Source organism: Astyanax mexicanus, chromosome 1 (genome assembly GCF_023375975.1).
Source record: "Astyanax mexicanus isolate ESR-SI-001 chromosome 1, AstMex3_surface, whole genome shotgun sequence".
Taxonomy (NCBI): domain Eukaryota; kingdom Metazoa; phylum Chordata; class Actinopteri; order Characiformes; family Acestrorhamphidae; genus Astyanax; species Astyanax mexicanus.
Genome location: NC_064408.1, coordinates 10177337 through 10197471, shown reverse-complemented (window position 1 = coordinate 10197471; position 20135 = coordinate 10177337). Strand labels below are relative to the sequence as shown.

The following is a 20135-nucleotide window of genomic DNA, read 5'->3' as shown; positions in this document are numbered from 1 at the left end:
TCCTTGTTTGTTGAATTTTCAGCTGGTGGACAAACTGAACACTAACACTGAAATGGATGAAGTAATGAATGACTTCAATATGGTGGGTATCATCTCGTTTTATTGGCATTTATAAGAATCTTAATGTTTTACATGAATATCCCAGTGTCTTCACATCACATTTCTCCTCACATGTTTAGCTGAGAGCGCAGAATGACAGAGAAGCCCAGAGCATGGACGTCATTTTCACGGAACGAAGAGAGTAAGTGCTTTCAGAGTCCTCACAAACATCAGACATGCTCCACTGTCAGCAGGCAGTGCATTTCTAATACAGGTCAGTAGAGGGCACTGCAGTGGCAGGATAAATGTATTTCACTGTCCTGGGAAACAGGGGGTGCTCCCAGGTCATCTACAAAGAAAATACCATTATACATACACTCATTGTCACAAAAGTTGCAAATAGAGGGAAGTGTGGGATTGTAATTCTATTCAGAAGGAAGATAAAGGTTACCAGGAGCAGTAAATTATGAAATATATAGACTGATGGCATCAAAGAATTTGGAGTCTATCGATACTAGCACATGATGACTCAGCACTTTTGTAGGTCGTCCTGGATAAATGCCATAAATGTAAAAGTTAATTGCTCCAGAACACTGGTTTCATTATCCACAACACTATACAACTCTGTCTCTCTGCTTAGAATTGAGCATTTCCAAAAAACTGAACAAAATTAAATATTTGTTACAGCAATATAATTTGGTGTACTTTTCACACTATAAGGCACACCTAAAATCTTTTCATTTTCCCCCCAAAAAAGGCAGGGCACCTCATAATCTGGATTTGCCTTACGTATGAATTCTACCAGTCAGGTTGTAAGAAGCAGTAAAGCCACTCTGCTGAAGCTGACATCCTTATAAGTGTGAGTTTTCAGTGAAGTTTCTCCAGCACCGAGGCTGGAGCAGTATTAGTATTAGCATTAGCCGCTAACCACAGCACTAGCTCTTTTGCCGTTCAGAGGCAAGTATATCAGACTGTAGTCTGTGTGTTTACCGTATTAAAATAAACTACATGGGATGAACCGCTAGCTGATAGCACCCTGGGTTACCAAAACACTCAGGGTTCCTCAGTGTTGCGCTGTTGGACGGCATTTACCAGTGCTAAGCGCTGCTAACCGTGGCTACTGCTGTTAACTGCGCTAAAACACTGGAAATCTAAGTTTACTGTAAATAAACAGAAGCGCTTTACTTTACTTACCCAAATAAACAGTTTTCAGGAGAGAATTTGTGTAGATTTACATCCAGCGCTCGTTTGACTTTGAAAGAAATAAGAATTACAGTTTTGTTTACTTGCTAAATTATGGAAAGGGAAACATGGTGACACCCTTATTTCTTACTATTGTCGTTAAAAATGGGCCGTAAAAGACTATAATGCTAAGATTAAAATAAATTACAAATAATATAGTCATTGTTCTGTAGAAATTATGTGGTCTTTCCACATATTTTGCTGAACATTTTAGACATTTTTGGATTTGAATAATTTTGGTTGCCATATATTTGGTGTATCTGTAGTTTGTAAAAACGAACAGCATTAAGAACCATCGAAAATATCTAAATCTTTATTCACTTATGGAACATGTGACACACTCCTCTATGTTGGCCAATACCTGTAGGCTATGAGTAGTGAGTAGTGTATTTTCTGTACAACTTTACAAAGAAATCCACAACGGTTTGGTCTAAATACACATACATACATACGAATACACTCTGAATACTGTATGTGTGAAGTTCACTCTGGATAGCTTTTCTGCACAAGCTTACCCAACAATCTTTGGTAAAGAAACGCAGATGTGAAAGCATATTATTAATGCATTGTGGACGCTCATAAACATAAGGTATTTGGTTGATTGGTAAACAGAAAAACTCATTCCTGTGCATTGCCATATTATAAAGGCTTCTTATTTATCAAGGAAAGTGTTAAAGGGTAAACATTCCCATCCGTAATTCAGTCATGTTCTTCTCAGATCAGAGTTCATACTTCATCAGCATCAGAGTGGTCCTTGTAGTCCTCCGTGTGCTCTTTGTAGTCCTCCGGCTGGATGTAGCGGTCCTCTATAAAGCCATCCTCATCCTCCAGCGGCTGTTCTGGACCCTGGTCCAGCTCGTAGGCGCTGGTCTCGGTCTGCTCCGTGTCCAGGCTGAAGTTGGAGTAGCGTCCCGTGCTAAAGATGTTGGGCTCCTCCACCTCGCGGAGCCTCTGGTGTCGGTAGTTAAACAGCATTTTGTACCACGATGGTGATTTGACGGCACACACGATGAACATAGAGGTGCAGAGAGCGATGACTATCACTCCGGCCAGAAACTTCCAGGTGTTGCTCACTCCAGGCTCCTGCTTCCCAGTTTTATCAGTGTCTGTCAAGGAATCTGGAGGAAGATACACACTTGGGTTAATATATAAGGGCTTGTCTGTTGGGCTCCACTTCCATTTTGGAGAGGCATTACATATATTCCTAAGTTATGTATATTCTTTCTAATAAAATTAGTGGCTAAACTCTCCTAATTATGTTTTGCTTATTGACACAAATGGTACTAGAGTTCAGATTTAATGTAAATACATGCAAATACTATTTCATTAACAAATTTTACAGTACCAATCAAACCAATCTTATCCAGACTATGAAGGAACAAATAAGGAATCATGTAGTAACTTAAAAGTATTAAACTAACCACAATACTCTGTGAAGAAGCATTTAGGTGCTCTTATCTGGGGTGTTGTTAACTTGTGGTTTCTGAGGCTGGTAACTCTGATGAACTTATCTTGTACAACAGAGGGAACTCTCGCTCTTCTCTTATTGGGGTGGTCCTGATGAGAGCCAGTTTCATCATAAAGTTTTTGATGGTTTTATCGACTGCACTTGAGGATACTTTCAAAGTTCTTGATTTTTTTTTAATTGACTGACCTTCAGTTCTTAAAATGTTTGTTTTTTCTTTACTTAGTTAAATACTTTTTGCCATAATATGAATTACAACATTACTCAAATATTCACTATTCACTGTATACCTGTAACTCTACCTCTTCACTACTTTACAACTGATGCTCTCAAACACATTAAGAGACAAGAAATACAAGTAATTAACTCTTGATGAGTTCAGCACAGCTGTTAACTGAAAGCCTGAATTCCAGGTGACTCTACCTCATAAAGCTGACTGAGAAAATCCAGAAAAGGACCTTTTGGCCACGCCTTAATAGCTATGATTTAATGTACTCATTCCCACGCCTTAATAAGTCGTGGCCATGCCTTGATGATCTCGTTCCCACGGCTTAATTATCTCATTCTCAAGCATAAGTCTCTCTTTCCAATTCCTTAATTATCTCATTCCCACGCATAGGCATCTCGTTCCTACGCTTTAGTATCTCGTTCCCATGCCTTAATTAGGCTTTCTCCTTTTTTTTTTTACATGATGTCACGTTAGGGGCTTCGTATAAGATTTCTCATACTAATGTAGTATTTTTCCGTTATGAAATGATTAAATCAGTTGGTGCGAAAGAGGTTTGTTACCTTTGTTTGAAATGTTGGTTTTGCGTAAGTTGGGTGACAGTAAATGCGATGTCCACTGGGCAGTAGTGACTGCTGTTGATGCAGGAGCAGCAGATGTAGCTCCAGTAGTAGTAGCAGTAGTAGTTGTAGATGTAGTAGTAGGGATAGTTGTAGTTGTAGTAGTAGGAGTAGTAGTAGACCTAGTGGCTTTGGCAGTGGTAGTGGTGGCAGTAGGAGGAGGAGGAGGAGGAGGAGGAGGAGGAGGAAGAGGAGCAGTGGTTGGGCTGGGTGTAGTGGTGGTTGTGCTGGAAGTAACTGAAGATGGCTGTGCTGTGGTGGAGCATTCACTGATCAGATCCAGGACTCTGCGTTTAATCGGAAAAGCACAGGTTCCTCCTTCTGCAGAAATGCGAGACACATGACCAGCGTTAGACAGATCATCAACAATTTAGGACTTTTCTCAGCCAGTTACTTTGTTCTGCATCCAAAACTGGGTGATTTACAGGAGCAAGGTAATTGGCTAGGGTTCCTCTTGTAGGACTAATGAACAGCATGCTTTTGCCTCATGCTCTTAATAAACGCTAATTAAAGTGTTTTTTGTTATAGAGACTTGTCTTGTCGTGAATTGCCTAGATTGTGGCAGTCAGATTACAATTTATGGTCGCATTCCATCATGTTCTTGGGGTTTGTTTCCCATTGATTTATCCTTTGAACCCACTGCCCTCACAACTAAACTGCAAAAAATTTAATCTTAGATGGAGAAATCCTCTTAAGCATAGTCTAAATATCTATAAATTCTCGTTTTGAGATGATTAGAGTATTATTATTTTTGTACTTGTTTTAAGTGATTTAATCTATTAAAAGTATGGAGTGAATTTTGTGCCAAAAGTTTTACGTAAAAAAATAAAATCCACAATCAAAATTTTAAGAATCAAAAGTAAAACATGTATGTTGCAAATTCAAAAGAGAAAAAATATATATCAAATATATATATTTAAATATACTTGGTTATTTTATTATTCTTTGCACTTATTTGAAAATTATTTTAGTTTGGATTTTGCCAGTCTTTGCTTTCATTTTTGGATTTTTTTGGATTTTCTGTGGATTTTTGTGGATTTTGCTGCTAAAGACTTTTGCTTCTGGAATCTCTCCTTTGCTTCTGCTTCATTTTTTTGGTTCTGATTTTTGGCACACTTTTCACGGGTGGGCGGGGCTTAGAAGAAGGCGTTCCCCTTTAATCTCTATTGGTCACCCACCCTGAACCCTCTAGACAGACCACGCCCACCCCGCCAGCTTCAAGCGCTCTTCCAAACATGGCGAAGCAAACGGGGTTCAGCTCACAGCAGCACCAGCAGGTACTTTTCCAATTAAATTTCATACAGACTTTGAGTAGTGCTTAAAACAATATTAAATATGAGAAAAATTAGTTAATATTCTTATAGAATTCTGAAACAATGCAAAAATGACAAAAGATTTCAATTTTTTGCCACATATATTTGTCAAAATCTTTCTGAAATAATTGAAAATAATTGAAATAATTAATTTCTGCCATTTGCAACAAATCAATCAAACAAAACCAAGTTAAATAGCTCAACACAACTAATATAACTAATGCTTTCTCCAAATATAACAACACAATCCATTTAAAATATGATCTAGTATCAGGAACTCCAGTGAGAAAACCTTATGTTTGCTAAATATTGGGTGTCACTGGACTTTCCGACCAAGGCTTGGTTGTAGAAGAAGTCCTGGAAGATTCTGAAGTGGCCATCACTATCACCTGTCCTGAGTAAGGGGTTAGAATCACAGGACATCTTACAAAACAATATTCTCATGATAAGTTGCCCAGGAAAACAAAGATATCATAATACTGTGATTCAAAATACTTGCTAAAGCGGGTCTCTGGCTATACATCATGTTTGCAGCAGGTAATAACCGGAAATTAGGCTCTAGTAACTACTAAAGACCATTGTTATAAAGGGGGGTGGATTATCCTGAGAGCTCTGTTGTTATAAATGTAACATGTTGTGATGAATTTGGTGAAAACATTTGTGATTTAGTTTTGTGGAGCATTTTAAACTGTTTTTGTCTGAGTAAATACCAAGCTCTTCAATTGCTAGATTTGGTTTGTAAGGGTAAAACTGCTTTAAAGTATTTAACAATAACTATAGCCTTAAGTAGACATATCCAGTAGCACCTACCTATCTGCACTCCAGATTCATTCATCCACTGCAGAAAAAGGCAATCACACTGCCATGGGTTCTCCTGCAGATCCAGCTTCTTGAGATGATTCAGACCAGTTAAAGCTTCCTTTTTGACTGTTTTCAATCTGTTCCCACTGAGATTGAGAACTTCCAACTTTTCAAGGCCAGAAAAGGCCCCATCAGCCAGCACCTCTATATGGTTATATGATAGATCCAGCTCTTTTAGGTTGGTCAGCTTACTCAGACTCTTGGTATCTGAGCTGTTCATCGTGATGGAGTTATGGTGTAGGATTAGCTTGGTTATGCTTGAACTGTAGGTGAGGGGAATGCCCGTCAGTGTCTTGTTGCTTTCATCCAACTGAAAAAAAGAAAGAGAGACACATTAAAAAACATTGAATTTATAAGATTAACCCATTAGGCTACAGATATACTCACTGTTAGCTACACATTACATCTGTACGACGTTTCCTTGCCACTGTGGCTTGCGGAAGCCTCTAGTGAAAGACGTGTGGCATTTAGGCAAGTATGTGAACCATTACTTGCTTATATTGCCTACATGAAAGCATGGACAAACAGCAAGTATCTCTCTAGCTTTATGCATGTGACTTTTATTATACCCTAAGGATTACTAATTGGTAAATAAATGGGATGAGATTTTTTACCTAGCGCATGTTTCTGTCTGGACTGGCTGTAGAAACTCTTGATTGGGATTCCCACCATTTTTTTTTTTTTTATCCCATTTTCTCTCAATTTAAACGGCCAATTACCCAACCCACTCATTAGGACTCCCCCTATCACTAGTGATGCCCCAACACCAGGAGGGTGAAGACTAATACATGCCTCCTCCGATACATATGAAGTCAGCCACCACTAATGCAGCATTGTCGAGTAGCATCACAGCGCACTCGGAGGAAAACGCAGCCACTTGGTTCATCAGATACATCAGCTCACAGACGCCTTGCGCTGATCAACATCACTGGGCTCTGGCAGCCAATGGCAAGCTACATGAACAGGATTCAAACCGACAATATCGCGATCAACGCTTTAGACCGCTGAAACACTCTGAGCCCCAACCATCTTGATTTTAATCAGTTTAGTGTAATGTTGTCATGTGATGAATACATGATACAGGCAGTGTCTGCATATGAAGCCAAAGGGTCAACGTTTTTAAAAATTAAGAATCATGGTGCAGAGAAGCAGAAATTTAATGTCCCCATATGAGGACTCAGGGTCTCAAGAGATTAAGAAATAAGGGTTGTTATCAAAACGACAAAGCCATTGGGACTTATTAACTAACCATTCTTATGGAGAAAAAATCTTACACAATTTTATTAAATATTCTGATAATATTCTGAGTTTTCTTATTTGGAATTTAAAGTCCATTTAGGGCAAAATGATTCATCCTTATAAAAGCAGAGCTTTGGACATGATAATTGTTACCTCAGGGAATGGCATGTGAATGCCCACACCCGTATTCTATAAGCCATGAACACGTCAGTTTAGCTTTCTTTAAATTTAATGGGACATGGCAAATGTCATGGGAAACAACAGTGTAAATGTGAAGAGAGTATAATATTGGTGTCCAATGAAAAACACTTATCTCCAAAACAGCAAATTTACAGGAGAGAGAAAAAACCTTGTAAACTTTCAATGGAAGTCAGTTATTTCAGGTAATTTTGAAGAGTTTCTATTGGTCCGTTCATCAAGAAACTTTGGCACAGTGTAAGGGACAGTTTGTCAGTTCAAATTATGTAGTAAACTAAAAATCGATTAAAAAGTGTTTTTCGTAGGACAGCGACGATATGCTATAAGCTGATTTGCTTAAATCAATGCAGTTTACTGGTAGTATGAAGGCTTGAATTGCATAGTCATCATTCAGATTGGACTCATTTTTAAACTTGCAACTTGTTGTATACTAATATGTTTGTAAATACACTGCAAAAGTGTGCTATATTGTGATATATTGAGTTATATTAAGTATAAAATATGAAGGACTCACCACGTCTGTGGGTGAAGGTACCGTTGCAGTCGCCAGGGCAGTCGCCATCCATAGCAAGACAATCAAATTCATCTCCATGATCTTTCCGGTCTTTACCTGCAATCACACACCAGCATCCCAAATAAGTACAGCTAGCAGCACAATCGAGCCGCTAGCCCACAGTTTGTGGGAAAATACTACATCAGAATTTATCTTTGTAACAAGGCGTTGTCATCGGTCCCACAGAGCTTGGTTGCTTCAGAGGGACGACAGTATTGAGTATAATAGGCAAACTCCCCCTAAAGTACAAGGCCATGAACAACACTACACACAAAGGGATGCTTTGTGCTGATGGGTCGATGGGTCGGTCCTAGAGGAGCTTGCTGTCTTCCCGTGTGCCTCAGCTTGTGTTTTTCTGTTTTTTCTGTTTTGTGTGTGTGTGTGGATGCATGTGTTATCTGCTGTCAGCCACAAAGCCACTTGTAGAGAACCCAATCTGCCAGAAAGCACAAAGTAGACCAGTGTTCTCCTGCGGAGGAGCGGGCAGGCTGTTTTCATGCCCCGCCACATGAATGCTCAGGCTGACGGAGGACAAACATTTGTTTCATCCTCGAGTTGTAAACACAGCCCTGCTTGCCGGACAGGCGAGTGCCTCCTGCACCCTTCACCCCTCCCAGAAGCAGAATCAGTGTCACATGCCACATTTCACGAATCCTCATGAGACACTGCTTGTGCTGAGGCAGCATGATGTGTCATCTTGAAGGCTGTATATGTTTCTGCAAGATCTCTAAGATGTACTTTTCTGCAATGACCCCTCTCCATACCATGACAGAGCTTCCTTTTTTCCCCCTATAAAAAGATTAGGAATACTTTAATTTGTCTGAGCATACATATATATACATGTTTTCACTGTATGATGGTCCATTCAAGATGCTGCTTTTGGGTTAACATGGTTAACATCTGTTTTGTTCTGTAAGGATTTAGGTAACACCATAGACTGTTCGGTTTCAGAAAGCTGTGTTATCCCACCCATCCCCATAGGTTTCAATGGCAAAACAGACAACTTTCAATCACATTTTTTCCCAATATACTGTAATTCTACCTCCATTATTTAATTTAAATGCAGCAGCTAGTGTAACCTCTGCTTATATTGTCAAATTTTTATATCCCCACAGAATTCATTTTTTAAAACGTTATTCTGTTCTATTCAAAAATTGTAAATTGTTATTGTAAAAGGGCTGGGTTACACCTAGACGGGGTGGGACCAAGGACTGTATTGGTGGGACCCATACTGTGACCAACTGTGTGAGATCTGTGGAGGCAGCCCTCAGGGGCGGGGTTATTTAAATGAGTAGGCTGTCCCTCCACAGTCTTTCTCCCTCTTCTGGTCTCTACTGCGCAGACTCAGGTTTCAGGATCGCCAACATGGCGGAAGATTTTGGCTTCATTTTCATTTATTGAATGGGAACGACGACACGGCATCCATCTTTTTTACAGTCTCTGGATAGCACTAACTAGTAAGAATCCTCAAATGGCAGACTTAAACAGCTCTGGAAAAAAAATAGACCACTTAAATATGATGAGTTTCTGGAATTTAATCAAGAGGAAGATGCATGATTACAAGCCATCAAACCAAACTGAACTGCTTAAATTTTTGCACCAGGAGTGGCATACAGGTATCCAAAAGCAGTGTGTAAGACTGGTGGAGGAGAACATGATTCCAAGATGCATGAAAACTGTGGTTAAAAAACAGGGTTATTCCACCAAATATTGATTTCTGAACTCTTAAAACTTGATGAATATAAACTTGTTCTCTTTGCATTATTTGAGGTCTGAAAATTCTTACTCTTTTTTGTTATTTCAGCCATTTCTTATTTTCTGCAAATAAAAGTTCCCACTGGGCGATGGTTCATCCCAGATGCCTCAGAGCCCAGAAAACTTGATACTTCACCTGGACATGGTATTTGGGGGCTTTATGCCCGTCTAGGCTACACCTTGCATAAGGTCAATATGTTCATGTTTATCTTCTAGCTGAATGCATTCATTGAGTTAGGGGATTCCACAAATCGTTGGACATTCATGCAAGTTTGGGTGTTCACATGAACTAATAAGTCTATTTTAAGGTCAGTATTTAGCCTCATAATAATGCGGTTTTGATACTCTAGTTACACATGTTTAGCAGGTTTTAGATGCTCCACAAGAGGGTGCTGTTAGTACTCATGTATCATTTGGTGCTTTTTGTCAGTGAAACTGTGTGCCACTGTTAATACTGTATGTTGATGCAGTTGCAGTATAGAAGAGTATGATCACTATGTAATTGAGTATAGTGACTAGAGTAGACTATAGTAGATCTATTTTTAAGGAGAATCTGATTGAGAAACAGCTCTTAAGTATGGGCCTACATGCCAGCTTGCTATGGTTCAAAGACTAGAGGTTAGCGGGGTTGAGACATAAATGTGGAATGAAGGCTACAGCTTTCTTTATAACAGATGTAAATTTGATATGAGGAAATCAACATCAGAACAGCACATTATGTGCTACCAATTTAGCTACCACTTTAATTGCTGGTGTAAAGTTTTATTATGATGCCATTTACTGTAGCCAGTTTCTACAGAATGACTTGATTCAGACTTTAAAGTCAATAACACTGTTTTAAGGATCTAGTATAGATGTTTTGTAGTCACCTGGTTTTTAGGTAAATCTTGTAAGTATAGCTATACTTTAATGATAACCAGTTTGTGTGAATTTAGTGTTTTTTAATGTGAAAATTACAACAATTACAACTTATTGCCTTGCTTACAGTATTGCAATATATTTTAAAATAATGAATCACAACCCCTGTATATTAATGCATATTGAAACATCAATGTCTTGGCAATACACAACCTTACTTTATACATTCATTGTATTATCTCTGTGGCTACCCCTGTCAGTCAGAGACCTTGTATCTCCATTTACTTTTGCATTGCATATTTTAAGAATTATAGTTCGTTTTCTGTTATTACATTTATTTCAGGACAAACAGACTGATAGAAATGGCGACATAGCACAGTATAATGTGTCATTATTTATTTAAACGACCAAAATTAGGATTTTGTATTAAGAAATCAATCAACCAAGCTTGCTGAATATATATATATATATATATATATATATATATATATATATATAGTTATATAGCATAGATAAATATAGTTTGCTGAGTCAGTATTAAGGTTGAGACCCTGCGTCCTCATATGGGGATGTTACTGCTTCTCTGCATAATTTCTGTACCATCTAGTGGCCAAATGTCAACGTTACAATCAATTAAAATATTAAAATAAACAAAATAAAATTATTTGTCCCCATTTGAGAACATATTGAGGACATTTTTGCAGAAATTACTTCTTGTACAAAGACAATGTTAATGTTGAATAAATGAATTCTCTGTAGATTGATTGAGCAATTCCGTTTGTCTTGTTTTTTCTCTGAGTGAATAATTGCTGTTTGCTGTTGTTTTTGTGTAATCAAGTTTTTATTGAAAGTTTTATAGATCATAGATCAGTAACAATATAGTGCATTACAAAAACGACAATCTCTTTTAAATTCTCTCCACCTTACCCACACCCATTCCTCCCCATCTGTTTGCTGTTGTTTTTCTATTTTACTCTGATAAAAACGTTCATACAGTGAGGAGCAGCAGCAGGAGCTCCTCAGATAAAGTGCTGTTCCCATACGCTTTATTTCTCTTAACTAATCGCAATCTAAAGCTGGGTCTCAGAAGGATATAATAAAAACTACTTAGAACACTGAAAAAAAGAGTTACTTGTCCCAACTCTCACGTTGTTTTGAATAGTTAAATATATGTGTTATTAGATTCAGAGTTGATAAACAAGCAAGTGGCACCCATGTACATTTTCCACACTCTCGATAGTATTTCACAGACTCAGCAAACTGCACTAGATTATGATGTTTGAGATAATTAAATAAAGTCGCCATTTTGCTGCTTTAATTACAATGTGTCTATAAAATAATTTGCACCAGATCATCATACTCTATTGAGTATTATTCCTCACAAAACCAAAACAACCTATGTTTTTTCTTTTAATATATTATGAATATAGTCACTTTAAACTAGCAAAAAATACATATTTTACAAATTGATATTTAGGATATATTTGCTCAGCACTTCATACTCTTAAATATTTTAAAGCAGTGATCAAGATTGATTAAGCCTTAAGTAAGCATGGTAACTTCATGGGATGGCATGTAATCATGAATATGCTATTTTATCTCTATATATTTGATTTCCTTATTAGCACTACTGAAACTATTGGACCACATTTATTGACCAAATACATTGTGAGAAATATTTGTGATTTTATGTAATAGAAAAATGGAAATGTGAATATCTAAGCACTTACCCTCCAGCCAGTGTAATCCAGATCTCAGAGCAGATTGATTGTGTAGCATGAAGTGAGAAATGAGGTTTTACAGGAACTGAGCTACGTGATGAACCTTTGCACTGTGTAATAAAAGAGTGGAATTTCAGCCTGGCTAAAGATTCACTGTAATGTCTCAGCCAGCTATATAGAACAAGAACACATTATAAAAGATTTATTGATGTTTTGGACAATTTCGCACAGTACTGTATTTGTTGTGTCATTTGTTGTGCATTTTACGATCTGAATTGACTGGGAGAGTTTTACACACACACACACACACACACACACGCACGCTATATGTATATACAGCTCTGGAAAAAAGAGACAACTTTAGTTTCTGAATCAGTTTCTCTGATTTTGCTATTTATAGGTTTATGTTTGAGTAAAATGAACATTGTTGTTTTATTCTATAAACTACAGACAACATTTCTCCCAAATTCCAAATAAAAATATTGTCATTTAGAGCATTTATTTTTCAGAAAATTAAAAATGGCTAAAATAACAAAAAAGATGCAGAGCTTTCAGATCTCAAATAATGCAATGAAAACAAGTTCATATTCATAAAGCTTTAAGAGTTCAATATTTGGTGGAATAACCCTGTTTTTTAATCACAGTTTTCATGCATCTTGGCCTGTTCTCCTCCACCAGTCTTACACACTGCTTTTAGATAACTTTATGCCTTTACTCCTGGTGCAAAAATTCTAGCAGTTCAGCTTGGTTTGATGGCTGGTGATCATCCATCTTTCTCTTGATTTATATTCTGTTTTTTAGTTTGGTAAAATCAAAGAAACTCAACAATTTTAAGTGGTCTATATATTTTTTTCCAGAGCTGTATAATCCACCGTTCCTGTGGTGCTTAGATAGGAGTATTTAAAATCTGTCTGTTTTTTGTTTTGTTTTTTTATCAGTGATTGTGATGTGTTCTCAGGAAGGAGGACATGATCCAGGCTGTGGAGGAGGAGATTGAGCGGGAGAAACAGGCTGCAGATGACATAGTGAAAAAAATGTCCCCAGAGAAACAAGCCAAGTATGCAGAGATGAAAGCTGCTAATGAGGAGCTGCTACAGGTTTGTTACTACCAGTGATGTCAGTAATCTGACCCTTTTTTTCAGTAACGAGTAATCTAACGCGTTACTATTTCCAATCCAGTAATCAGATTAAAGTTACTTATTTAAGTCACTGTGCGTTACTCTCTCTCTCTCTCTCCACCTCATCTCCTCCACACACACACCGCTCCCTTACCCATTCCCCCTCCGCTCTTCCCCAATCACACGCGTCTCGCTTTCTCCCCTGTCTCTCTCTCTCGCGCTCGGCGTGTCTTTAGTTTCCGCCCGTTTTCGTTTTCCGCCAGTTGTCGGGCTCCCAATCTCTTTATAAAGGCGTTTTTTTTTGCGGCCGCGTCCCAATTCACTAGCCAGGGCAGCGGTCTGCCACAAATTTGATTGGCAGAGGAGAGCGTTTGAAGATTTTACACCACACGTGATTGGAAGTTCACTGTGGCGCAAGAAAAGACAAGTTCCGGTGCTTTAAATGAACACTGTCAGAATTAAATCCTTCTCAGTAGTTGGGTCCGGTATGGGTCCGTATTGGACAACGTCTGGGTCCGGACCCGGACCGCAGTCCGCATATATGTGATCCCTGGTCTAGACCATATACACGGTTCTGTTTTATAAAACCACTCTTTGCGTCCCTGCAGAGAACAACAAGTTCAATGTTCAGTTTTACAGTGTTAAATATGTCAGGTCAAGAAAGACTTTCTTTATTTTATATATTTTTTATAAAAACAAGTATTTATGTTTAGTAAAATCAAGAAAGACCGTATTTTATTTTTTATAAAAAAATATTTATGTTAAGTTAATTTTCTTATTTTTATAAAAAAAAAAACTTATTTTTTTAGAAAATAGTTCAACTTAATAGAGATAAATTGTTGCTGTTAAAAATGCATTTTCCAATAAAGGGAGTATTGGCAAAACTGGTTATAATTTTTATTTTAAGGTGGCGGAACGTGGTGTGTGCAGCTGCTGAAAGTAACTAATAAAGTAACTTAGTTACTTTTAAAATCAAGTAATCCATAAAGTAACTAAGTTACTTTTTAAAGCAGTAATCAGTAATCGGATTACTTTTTCAAAGTAACTATACCATCACTGGTTACTACGTTTAAGGTCTTTTTAGGATCTGTTTACCAGTGGTCCCACCTATCGCTGAAATTTACAGTTGTGGTCAAAAGTTTACATACACTTGTAAAAAAAACATAATGTTATGGCTGTCTTGAGTTTTCAATAAGTTCTACAACTCTTATTTTTCTGTGATAGAGTGATCGGAACACATACATGTTTGTCACAAAAAACAGTCATAAAATTTGGTTCTTTCATAAATTTATTATGGGTCTGCTGAAAATGTCACCAAATCTGCTGGGTCAAAAATATACATACAGCAACATTAGTATTTGGTTACATGTCCCTTGGCCATTTTCACGGCAACTAGGCGCTTTTGGTAGCCATCCACAAGCTCCTGGCAAGCTTCAGGTCGAATGTTTGACCACTCTTCTTGACAGAATTGGTGCAGTTCAGCTAAATGTGATGGTTTTCTTGCATGAACCCGTTTCTTTAGCACTGTCCACATGTTCTCAATGGGGTTTAAGTCAGGACTTTGGGAAGGCCATTCTAAAACCTTAATTCTAGCCTGGTTTAGCCATTCCTTTACCACTTTTGATGTGTGTTTTGGGTCATTGTCTTGTTGGAACACCCAACTGCGCCCAAGACCCAACCTTCGGGCTGATGGTTTTAAGTTTTCCTGCAGAATTTGGAGGTAATCCTCCTTCTTCATTATCCCATTTACTTTCTGCAAAGAACCAGTTCCACTGGCAGCAAAACATCCCCAGAGCATAATACTACCACCACCATGCTTGACAGTAGGCATGGTGTTCCTGGGATTAAAGGCCTCACCTTTTCTCCTCCAAACATATTGCTGGGTGTTGTGGCCAAACAGCTCAATTTTTGTTTCGTCTGACCAGAGAACTTTCCTCCAGAAGGTTTTATCTTTGTCCATGTGATCAGCAGCAAACTTCAGCTGAGTCTTAAGGTGCCTTTTCTGGAGCAAGGGCTTCTTTCTTGCACGGCAGCCTCTCAGTCCATGGCGATGTAAAACACGCTTGACTGTGGAGACTGACACCTGTGTTCCATCAGCTTCCAAATCCTTGCAGACCTGCTTCTTGGTGATTCTTGGTTGACTCTTGACCATCCTGACCAATCTCCTCTCGGCAGCATGTGATAGCTTGCGTTTTCTTCCTGATCGTGGCAGTGACACAACTGTTCCATGCACTTTATACTTGCGTATAATTGTCTGCACAGTTGCTCTTGGGACCTGTAGCTGCTTTGAAATGGCTCCAAGTGACTTCCCTGACTTGTTCAAGTCAATAATTCGCTTTTTCAGATCCACACTGAGTTCCTTTGACTTTCCCATTGTAGCTTTTGTAGCTGAGTCTAATCACTGGGTCAAATGAGCCCTATTTAAATGGGCTCATGAGAAGTCAACAGCTGTAGTCAATCAGAATCACTTACAAGAAGTGAAGAGGCCATGACATGAAGCTAATTTGATTGACACAACTCGCTACATCACCAAAATTGACAAATTTTGTTGCTGTATGTATATTTTTGACCCAGCAGATTTGGTGACATTTTCAGCAGACCCATAATAAATTTATGAAAGAACCAAATTTTATGACTGTTTTTTGTGACAAACATGTATGTGTTCCGATCACTCTATCACAGAAAAATAAGAGTTGTAGAACTTATTGAAAACTCAAGACAGCCATAACATTATGTTTTTTTACAAGTGTATGTAAACTTTTGACCACAACTGTATGCATTTTAACAGGTACTCCCCGATGCCCGCACATTATATACAATATCCCAGAAATCATCTTTTAGAGCGAGTGAGTGAGTGAGAGAGAGAGAGAGAGAGAGAAAGAGAGAGAGAGAGAGCACACACACAAATAGTGTGACAAATAGAGTATCCTGATTAGTCCTGATTAGAGAGAGTGGGAGAGGAAGATGCGCACACAGTGTCATGCAGCGCTATGGCAGAGTGTCCATTAAAGAGAGAATGCTGAGGTGAATTTAAACAGGCTTCACTAACATTATTAACGTTAGTTATATATATATATATATATATATATATATATATATATATATATATATATATATATATATATATATATATATAATCTATAACAAATATTCTCTTTTAACATTTATCCACAGATGCATACACAACACTTCAAAATAAGAAAATGATATTCACACTGTCACTTCTTGCTCTTTTTGTGCTTAGACTATGAAAATAAAGCATTTATTATGTACCTAAAATTGTGTTTTGATGTGTAAACAGTAAGTGTTAAGCTTTTATCAAGCCTATTATCTCCTTGTTATTTTCCTTATTCTGAAATTCCTCTTGCTAAGGGCTTATAAAAAACAGTATTAAGCTCTGCATTTACGGACTGGTTTCTAGCACTCTGACGGGCCAATAGAAGAATTTTATCACTGTAATTATAAGGTTTGTAAGAAAAAGAGTTTGTAGCTTGTTAATATACGTCATCAGATATTTAAAACTTTTTAGAAGGTAAACCATAACTGGTTCATTGTTTTTCAAAAGAAACATCACATATGTTATTTGTGTATTGAACCTGTCTGTCTGTCTGAGGCTGCAGTGAACCTATCATAGTAACTGGTTTTAATGATGTATTCTCCAAGAAATAATATTATTATAATTAATTGTCATTTTAATGATCATTTAGTGTGACTGAAATACATGCATATTTACATGATGTTTTCCTTAGTGTAAACCTTTTTTAGGCCTGTCATGATTATTACATTATTGAATTGTGCAATATATAGACATAACTGTAGTACTTTTTCAGACCTCAGTATTTCCCATTCTTTTTATTTAGCAAAAACAACTCATTAACATTAGTAAGACAGTTTGTCATCTTTGCTTAAAAACCGGAGTTTATATTTTTTTGTCATTTTTATTTATTTAGGATATTCTATGATTTATATATTTTACTTCCAATGTTTTATATTAAAATTATTTTAAATTATGAAAAATAAATTGCATTATTATGCTATTTTTTTATGCTATCATCACATTACTGGTATATAGAGGTTGTATTGTATGTAGTTGTGTTGTCCAGTATGTTCTTTTAAAGTGAGTAAAATAGAGGAACATTGAGCATAATAGGCCACATTAGTTTGTGAATTCCCTTTGGCTGAGTACATTATTGTAAGTGAGTATTGCACTTACGTTGGTTCTATTCCCGTAATTGTTAATGATTGGTGACGGGGGCGTCTTAAGTTTATGGCGTCTTGGATTCTGCTTGAGGTTAAAGGTTGACTCTGTTCCCCGTCTTCTTCTGTATTTGTGCAGGAACTGGACGCTCGTCAAGAGGAGCTGGACACTCTGATGACCAGGAAGGAGACGTTCGAGGCTGTGAGCGAAATCACAAATGCTGTACACACAAACATAAGCAGCAGCAGCAGCTTTGACCCAGTGCACTGATGACCCTGTGATAAAGCCAGCAGTCAGACTGCAGGGCTGTATATAGAGCAGGCTGGTTATCTGACCCGGACTGTTCCAGTCACTGTTCTGACTGTCACTCCTGATCACTCAGCATCAGCACATTCCTTATCATTTTATTACCACACACGCACACACACATGCACGCACACACACACGCGCACACACACACACACACACACACACACACACACACACACACACATTTTCTGTTTTTTTTTTCTGTTTTCTTTTCTCATTCACTCACACTGTATTATCTATCTATCTATATGTCTGTCTGTATGTCTGTCTGTCTGTCTATCTGTCCCTCTGTGCTTCTGTATTCTCTGTCTGTCTGTCCCTCTGTGCTTCTGTATTCTCTGTCTGTCTGTCTGTCTGTCCCTCTGTGCTTCATTATTCTCTGTCTGTCTGTCCCTCTGTGCTTCCTTATTCTCTGTCTGTCTGTCTGTCTCTCTGTGCTTCTGTATTCTCTGTCTGTCTGTCTGTCCCTCTGTGCTTCTGTATTCTCTGTCTGTCTGTCCCTCTGTGCTTCTGCATTATCTGTCTGTCTGTCCCTCTGTGCTTCTGTATTCTCTGTCTGTCTGTCTGTCTGTCTGTCCCTCTGTGCTTCATTATTCTCTGTCTGTCTGTCTCTCTGTGCTTCTGTATTATCTGTCTGTCTGTCTGTCCCTTTGTGCTTCTGTATTCTCTGTCTGTCTGTCTGTCTGTCTGTCCATGTCTCTTAATTAATCTCACTGTCTTTTTCTCCCAGTTTTTCTTACTATATCTGTCTGTCAGTCTGTCTGTCTGTGTCTCTGTGTGTCTGTATTCTCTGTCTGTCTATATATCTATCTGTTTTTCTATCTGTCCATATTTTTATCTTTTTCTCAATCCATCTCACTGTTCTCATCTCCCAAGTTTTATTAACTTGTTTATTACTATATCTGTCTGTCAGTCTGTCTATGTCTGTCCCTTTGTGCTTCTATATTCTCTGTCTGGCTGTCTTTCTATCTTTCCATATTTTTATCTACTTTTCAATCTATCTTACTGTCTTTCTCTCTCTCCCCACCTTTTTTTGTACTATATCTGTCTGTCAGTCTGTCTGTCTTTCCCTCTGTGTGTCTGTATTCTTTATCTGGTTATATATCTTTCTATCTGTCCACATTTTTACATCTCTCAATCCATCTCACTTCTCAAATGTCTTTCTCTCCCAAATTTTCACTTTTTTTTCTTTATCTATCTGTCTATCTGTCTGTCTTTCCTTCTTTGCTTCTGTATTTTCAGTCTCTGTCTTTTTTCCTGTATATCGGTCCATCTGGCTGTCTTTCTTTCTCCATTTTTCCTTTTTTTCTTACTATAGCTGTCTTTCTGTCAGTCTGTCTGTCTCCATGTGTCTGTATTCTCTGTCTGGCTGTCTGTTTTTCATTCTTTTTATCTGTCCACAATTGTATCTATCTCTCAATCCATCTCACTTTCCATTTTTCACCTTTTTTCTTACTCTATCCCTCTCAGTCTGTCAGTCTGTCTCTCTGTCTGTCCCTCTGTGCGTCTGTATTCTTTGTCTGGCTATAGATCTATCTCTCCATCCATCTCATTGTTCTTGTCTTATTATTTTTTTACTTTTTTCTTACTATGTCTATCAGTCTATCTTTCTGGCTGTCTGTGTGTCTGTCACTCAGTGTGTCTGGCTGTCTATCTATCTGTCTTTTTATCTGTCCACATTTTCGTCTACCTCTCAATCATCTCACTATTCTACTCTCCCCATTTTTCACTTTTTTCTTACTATATCTGTCTGTATATCTATTTACCTCTTTATCTGTCCATATTTTTATCTATCAATCCATCTCACTTTTTTTCTATATGTCTGTCTTTTCTTCTTTGCGACTGTATTTTCTGTCTCTGTCTTTTTTCCTGTCTGTCCATCTGGCGGCCTTTCTCTCTGTCCATATTTTAATGATCTCTCTATCCATCTCACTGTCTTCCTCTTCCCATTTCTCTTTTTTCTTACTATATGTATCTGTCTATGTATCTGTCTGTCTCTTTTTATCTAGTGCTTATCTATCTGTCTCTCTTTCTCTCTCTCTCTCTCTTTCTCTTATTACTCTCCCTGTCCTTCTCTTTTTCTCTGAGCTCTGTATCAGTTTAGTTTACTGTTATCATTATTAACGGTGGTAAATCAGTGGTAGTTAATAATAACAGTAAGAACAGTGACTCTCTCCACCCCCTGCAGGAGCTGCTGCACTCTCAGGTGAAGCAGGAGGCCGTGTTGCTGTATGAGCGCCTGCAGGAGCTGGAGCAGCGCAGAGACGCCATGCAGGCAGAGGAGAAGAACACCACCTCTCCTCAGGAAGAGAGGGAACGCCTGCTCAAACAGGTCAACACACATTCAGCTCTAACCCTAAACCTGTACAGTGTATACTGCCATCCTGTACCTGTCTGAAACTTAAACACTGATGATACTG

At 38.0% G+C, this 20135-nt stretch overlaps 2 protein-coding genes across 2 annotated transcripts in view; one reads left to right on the top strand and one right to left on the bottom strand.

Moving 5' to 3' along the window:
• The window catches only part of ift74 (intraflagellar transport 74), a 48836-nt gene that overhangs the window by 4271 nt on the left and 24430 nt on the right, over positions 1–20135 (top strand). Inside the window, exons 7-11 of the mRNA XM_022665758.2 lie at positions 23–82; positions 180–241; positions 13049–13187; positions 17545–17607; positions 19904–20047. Coding sequence (XP_022521479.2) covers positions 23–82; positions 180–241; positions 13049–13187; positions 17545–17607; positions 19904–20047 — 468 coding nt within the window. The remainder of the gene's footprint in view (positions 1–22; positions 83–179; positions 242–13048; positions 13188–17544; positions 17608–19903; positions 20048–20135) is intronic.
• LOC111191288 (leucine-rich repeat-containing protein 19) lies at positions 81–12186 on the bottom strand. Its single transcript, XM_022665759.2, has 5 exons — positions 12100–12186; positions 7718–7813; positions 5716–6076; positions 3536–3913; positions 81–2399 (listed from the first exon to the last, which is right to left on the bottom strand). The coding sequence occupies exons 2-5, from the start codon at positions 7793–7795 to the stop codon at positions 2008–2010; spliced, it is 1209 nt and encodes a 402-aa protein (XP_022521480.2). The 5' UTR covers positions 7796–7813; positions 12100–12186; the 3' UTR covers positions 81–2007.

What these genes read in the sequence shown, in the direction of transcription:
- LOC111191288 (XM_022665759.2), bottom strand. Translation starts at nt 7,795, where the DNA reads ATGGAGATGAATTTGATTGTCTTGCTATGGATGGCGACTGCCCTGGCG. An exon ending in TACCTTCACCCACAGACGTG is followed by an intron (nt 6,077 to 7,717) that starts GTGAGTCCTTCA and finishes TCTTTTTTTCAG; the next exon opens with TTGGATGAAAGCAACAAGAC. An exon ending in AACCAACATTTCAAACAAAG is followed by an intron (nt 2,400 to 3,535) that starts GTAACAAACCTC and finishes ATCTTCCTCCAG; the next exon opens with ATTCCTTGACAGACACTGAT.